This window comes from Vollenhovia emeryi, unplaced genomic scaffold (genome assembly GCF_000949405.1).
Source record: "Vollenhovia emeryi isolate VEMERY1.0 unplaced genomic scaffold, V.emery_V1.0 DF940320.1, whole genome shotgun sequence".
Classification (NCBI taxonomy): Eukaryota; Metazoa; Arthropoda; class Insecta; order Hymenoptera; family Formicidae; genus Vollenhovia; species Vollenhovia emeryi.
In genome coordinates, this window is record NW_011966046.1 from 1 (window position 1) to 6,548 (window position 6,548).

A 6,548-nucleotide genomic window follows, 5' to 3' on the forward strand; every position below is an offset into this window, starting at 1 on the left:
AGAGAGAGAGAGAGAGAGGCACAGTAGGGAATGAAAGATGAATGAGTGAGGTTAAGGAATTTGATGTAAACCAAGTCCCGGTATCAAGGCCGAAAGGCCGAACGTAATAATAAATATACATACATACTGGTGATATAATTTACCCTTCACTTCAAACTCACGTCGAAAGTATTCGTCACTGATAGATCTCGCACCTTCCCTTGCCAATGTATAAAAGTCCGAATAGGGAGCTCGAAAATCCGGTCTTGCGGCTTCCTCATCGGACGCCGCATTTCTGGCAAGACGGCCTGCTTCCTCGTTACCGTCTATGCCCTTGTGTGACGGGATCCACACACAGGTCACTTCTATACCTTTTTTTTAGTTTTATGGGCTAGATTTCTAATTAGAGGAACGAGATGTCCCCTGTGGTGAGGATCCAAGGAGTTGATCGCATCCGGGACGCTTCTGGAGTCAGAGAGGATGATGGCTTTGGTGAAATGAGCGCCCTCGGATAAGCACATCTTCAAGGCTCCCACGATGGCCCAAGCCTCGGCGAAGAAAATGGAAGCAGAATCTGGTAATCTCTGCGAGATATGTTGTTGGAGTTCAGGGGAGAAGATTCCGGCGCCTACAAGATTCCTGTCCGGCCCTTCCGTTCTGGAGCCGTCGCTCGGTGTAAATCGTCAGAGCTCCTTGTCGCAGATCATTTGTCTGTTCTAAAAAGATAGCATTCGCGGTCCTCCGGTTGTTCTTCGTATTGATGTCCAGTTTTATGTAAGGGGGGCGGTATGTCAATGCTTCGCGCTCCACATTGTAGCATGGAGGGATCGTCGATCGATGCATGTCTGTGAGATCTTCCCTGATCTTGATGTATGTTCTCATAATCGGGTTATTTTGTAGGATCCATGTTCTCTCCTTGTAGCAGGAGAGCCGGGCTCCGGTTTCCTCAAGACTATTCGCTAGTAGTCCATCGGAACGTGTGAGGTTTCTGTATAGAAATCTTATATTTAGTAGATCTAGTCTGGCATGTAATGGTGGCTCTTTAGTCTCGCTCAAGAGAACGTTTATCGGGGTTGATTTCCTGTAACCCATGGCTGATCTAAGCGCTCTGTTTCTAAGCCTAAGAAGCACTCCCAACCTAGTTAAGTTTTCTCTGAAAAAGGAAATCTGGTAATCATATTTTATGGTGCTGCGCATGACCGCTCTATATATATTTATTAATAGTGCGGGGTGAGATCCCCACCAAACACCGGCAAGAGAAGAAATAACATTGGTGATAACCCTGCATTTTTTAGTCAGCCACACCAGGTGGATCTTACCCGAAAAGGCGTAATCTATGTTGATTCCTAGAAATCTGTGTTCCCCGGTTAGGGGGAGCTCCGAGCCGTTAAGCGACACCCTTTCCACGTCTTCGGCCTGTCGGGTGCTTTTGCCAAAGTTAATTGAGGTTGACTTGCTTACTGACAGCTCCAGGCCTCTGCCTCTCAGAAAACGGTCTATTCTTCCAGTCGTTGTCGAAAGCAAATCCACGACCGAGCGCCTGTCCCGGCCTGAAGCCCAGATTGCCAGATCATCGGCATATTGCAAGATATTTACTCCATGAGGTATGCAGTCAGGCAACTCCCTTAAGTAGATGCTGAAGAGCAAATTGCTGAGAATGGATCCCTGCGGGGTGCCCTTGTAAATCCACCGGGGGCCGCTCAGCTCCCCATCCTCCACGAAACGAACCTCTCTCGACGCCAAATAGCTGAAAATAAACTTGCATAAGTTTATTGGAACACCCATGCCTATCAGTGAGCGCATCAATTCTATAGGGTCAATGTTATCGAAGGCCGCGGCTATATCCAAGAAAACGGCAGACGGTCGTTCTCCCCTGGCTATAAAGCTCTTTACACTGGTAGCCAAAATGGCGAGGCTGTCACCGCAAGACCTGCCCCGCCTAAATCCGTGCTGTGCGTCTGGTAGTAACTTAAATTTCTCCACGTACCAAGAGAGTCGTAGATATAGGCATTTCTCCATTATTTTCAAAAGGCAGGGTAACAGGGAGATGGGTCTGAATCCTCCGCCATGTGGTTTGGGGATCAGGATCACCATTGCTCTGCTCCAGTCGGGGGGTGAGATGCCCCTTTCCAGGATCTTGTTGTATATATTCAGAAGGCTTTGTATTAAGAACGGGGGGAATGATGAGAGTATACCGAAGTCGATTTGATCCAGGCCCGGGGCTGTTTTTCCTTTGCGGGTGCTTTCGAAAGCCCAGTTTATTTCTTCGAGTGTGATCGGTGCTCCCAGCGTTGTTGCAGTCGGCATTTGCCTCCTAGTGTTGAATTCCTTTAAAAGTGTGTCGATATCTGTCCTGTATTCGCAGGACGGTGGACAAAGATTATCCTTGGCTCTTGCTTGTTGTGTCTCCAGTGACTCTGGTGGTCGAACTGAGCGGGGTGTTACCATCCCTAGCATTTTATTTTTGTAGGATCTCAGGAAGCCCCACATCTGTGAGGAGGGGGTGTTACCGTTGAAGGAGGCACACAAGTCTTTCCAACCTTTTCTCTTGTGTGTTCTCAACGTTTTAGAACAGATTGCCGCCGTGTCTTTGTACGCTGCCAGATGTCCAGCGGTGGGATCTCTCCTATAAGTCTGAAGTGCCGCTCTTCTTACCCTGCAGCTATCTGTGCACTCGTCTGTCCACCAAAGGGCCGGTTCGTGATTTAGGGTTTTGTTAGGTATTTTTGGGCCGCAGGCCGAACGCTTATCTCCTATGAGCTCCCTAATTTCCTTTTGGACGAATTTCACAATGTGTTCATATCCCTGAATGGGGTCTAGTGGAAATTCTCTCGAGAAGTCATGTTCGCTTGCCTCCATTCTTGCTTTCAGTTCACGTAGTTCTGTCGCGGACAAACGTATCCGATGCCTGAACGTTCTTTTGGGGTTAGCATGTCTGGCTATTGTGTGTACCGGGAAGTGGTCACTTCCCCTTAAATCTGTGTCCACTACTGTGACGCAATAAGGGGCCAGGGCCGGGGATGCGACTGCGACGTCGATGCTAGAAAATGATCCTGTAGAGAGGCTCATGAACGTGTTACCAGACGTACTAAGAATGACCAGATTCTCTTCGTCGAAGGCCTCTTGGAAGCGCTTGCCAGCCGCATCCGTACGGGAGTCCCCCCATGCTGGATGGTGGGCGTTAATATCGCCGACCACTAAAAAGTATTTGGTAGTAATTGTTAGCGTTGCCACGACTGATTGAATGTAATCTAGGGGAGTGTCTTGGTTTGTGTGTCTATATATGTTTATTATAAGGAGAGGTTCCTTATTTGTTTTTAGGCTGATTGCTGCAATTTCGCACGAGCTGTGACGCGGTATTGCCACAGGCTGCGTATTGAAATCTAGACCTTTTTTTATTAGAAAAGCGATGCCAAGCGACCCTGCATCGTCGGCATCGTTTCTTAATACAGAGTAACCGGGAAGGTTGAGATATTTGTTATTTTTGAGTAAGGTCTCCTGTTCGCACCATACGTCAGGAGCTGAGGTATTGTTGCTGAATTCCGGGAGTTTGCTGGACAAACCTTTGCAGTTCCATTGGGTGATGCTGAGTCCGATTGAGTTTCTTCTTTTAGGGTTGAACGGTATCCTGATAATTCGCTGACTCTTGGTTGTGGTGAGCAGAAATCGATGAATACGACCCAGATGTGTTGGTTGGCTGGACGATTGTCTCGAGGGATGTTAACCTCTGTAATGGTAATATTAACATATGTAGATCTTTTAACTTATGGATTATCCAATTAATAGTGTCTTGTAACTCAGATTGTGTTTGGTTGCATGTTTTCTTTAGGATTACTGAGTATGCTCGAGGGGGAGGGGTCACCTCTTCCGTTGGGATAAATTAAGATATCCATGTGTTCTTTCGAGAAAGATGAGGCATGTTTAGTTGGGCGATTTGGCGTGGATCCAATATTGTTAATGCCTCCTGGGATCGTGAGCGAGTTTCGAGGCCTTTTGTGATGTTGTATGCCGGCGTTATGCGAAGAATCGTTATGAGATGGGGGAGAGAAACTCCCCATTGTAGCGTAGCTGGGCTTACCTTGGGGGGTTTGTTGTCGAACTTGGGGCTGATATGGGTGAAATGGGTTGTGATCGTTTGCGGGAGATGGTTTCAGGAGGGGGAAACCGTTGAAGTCGAATCTCGGGTCCGGGATGGTTTCGGATTGGTGATCTTGAGTCCTTAGTTTCCTTTTTGCTTCCGTCATGGAGATGTTCTCCGTTGCCGCTAGTGCCTGTACTTTTTTATGTTCGTGATTATTGTGCATTCGTGTGAGGTGGGAAGGTGGTTCCTCTTACAATTTATACATATGGGGGGGTTTAGACTTGCTGGGCATTTATAGCTTTTGTCCGGGTGTTTCTCGGCTCCGCAGTGGATGCACCTCGCTTTTCCCTTGCATTGGGCGCTTATATGCCCCACGCGAAAGCATGCGTAACAAATCTTAATTTTTGGGATGAATGGGAAGACCGAGTATTTAATATTATAAATAAAGATGTTTCTTGGCAGAGTTTGCCCTGAGAATTTGATTGAGAGGGTTCTGGAAGGCTCGTACGAGATTTTCCCGTCTGTATTGGTTCTTTTATTTAGTCTGTTTATATCCTTGATTTTATGGGTTGATTTAATATTGGATTTTAAGGTTGGTATGTCTAGATCCTGTGGGATACCTTTTATTGTCCCGATCCTATACAGCCTATACGATGGTGCGTATGCGTGTAACCCCTTTGCCTCCAGCATCCGATCGCCTATTAATTTATTCGCGTCTGTGAGTGTGTTCATTGCTACCGCTACATGGCCTCTTCCAATTTTAGTGACTTCGCCCATTCCCTTTGGGAATTGGGACGTTAGTATGCGACTAATGTGAAGGAGGTGCATCGGTGTAGTATTAAGGTCCTTAATGTGGACCATAAAAGGTGGTTGGTCCGTATTGGTGTGTTTTTCAAGAATGGGCGTCGATATAATAGTGGGTGACTTACCGTCATTAGTTGGTTTGGGGCTTCTTTTGTTTAGTGATGTGGTTTCGGCCTGTTCCGGAAGAGTTTCGCAATCCATTTCATCCGCGTGATCCCCCCCGATAACAGGAGATGACGCAATACGGTTTGGGTTTGCACTTGCGAGAGAGTTGATTTGTGGAGAGGTGAGGCCCTGACCTGTGTTCTTTTTCATGAGAGTTTCCTCCTTCATGAGTAGATCGAGATTTTTTTCGGATGGTATCATATTGCGCTTAGCCACTGCTTTGAGAATAGCCGGTTTAATCGTCGGTTTACGCAAGGTCGGAACGCGTGACGCGTGGGCAACGCGAGAAATGCGCGGGACTTTACCCCCGCTTATTTTTTTTTATTCCGCAAGCGAATTGGAGAGCCTATTTACTGTGTCCTGTAGGGATGGACATTCGTTTTCACCCGAGTGGAGGGTCGGATCGTAGATCCAGCCAGAAAGTTGAGTTATGGAATCAGCCTCTGAGCCACCATTAGCAGGGGAAGGAAACGGGGGTTGGGAATGGATAGAATCAGGAGATCCGGTTATATCAGATGTCTTTTCATCGTTTGTCTCCTTGCCGGAGGCCGAAGCCTCCTGCATGTTGAGGGGCGGCTTTTGCGCGCCGCCGGGCGCCGGCACCACTGAAATTTGAGGTTAGTCGCTAGCCTTGTTAATGATACTACTACGAGGACTTGCAAGAAACGGCCCTTGCCGTTTCAATATCCCGCACTGTGATCACCTCGCGCACTCGCGACAGAACTACTGCTGATGCAATAACTACGTCCGCACAAGACAACGCCGACACGTCCGTACCGGTCCGTGTTCGGACATCCAATGGTGAAATTTCGCGTCAAGATTAAGAAACGTGGTCGTCGTTGTCAACTACCAAAATTCCATTTCATATTTCTGCCGCACGTGGCGCTCGCAAGCGCGGCTGACGTGACTGACGTTACCGACTTATACGAGCGCCGGTAAATAGAGTGAACCTAATCTTATTGTGCCGATTTATTTAATAATAACGCGTCTCGTGATAACGTGTCTCGTGATGTCTCGTGATTGATATATCTAGATGTATTAATACCTTGAACTCGATGTCCACGTATCCTAGGTCGCCGATGATGACGTCCAGACAGTGCGCTCCGTAGTTTTCGGTGTCTAGGTGTATTAATACCTTGAACTCGATGTCCACGTATCCCAGGTCACCGATGATGAGGTCCAGACAGTGCGCTCCGTAGTTTTCGGTGTCTAGGTGTATTAATACCTTGAACTCGATGTCCACGTATCCCAGGTCGCCGATGACGAGGTCCAGACAGTGCGCTCCGTAATTTTCGGTGTCTAGGTGTATTAATACCTTGAACTGGATGTCCACGTATTCCAGTTGCCGATGACGACGTCCAAACAGTGCGCTCCGTAGTTTTCGGTGTCTAGGTGTATTAATACCTTGAACTCGATGTGTGGACATCGAATTCAAAAATAAAATCAAAAATAAAATCGTCGATTATTCCCTGGCGTTTAATATCACACAATCGGTCATTTCGAGGTTCTCTCTCGTAAT

At 47.4% G+C, this 6,548-nt stretch overlaps 1 protein-coding gene across 1 annotated transcript; it reads right to left on the reverse strand.

The window, feature by feature from the left end:
* Window positions 1–34: 34 nt before the first annotated feature.
* On the reverse strand, window positions 35–5,241 carry LOC105556123 (RNA-directed DNA polymerase from mobile element jockey-like). Its single transcript, XM_012003195.1, is given in 5 exon segments — window positions 35–357; window positions 360–648; window positions 821–3,688; window positions 4,058–4,213; window positions 4,245–5,241. Coding segments are annotated over 5 exon segments (4,605 nt in total). The 5' UTR covers window positions 5,231–5,241; the 3' UTR covers window positions 35–51.
* Between the last annotated feature and the right edge of the window lie 1,307 nt (window positions 5,242–6,548).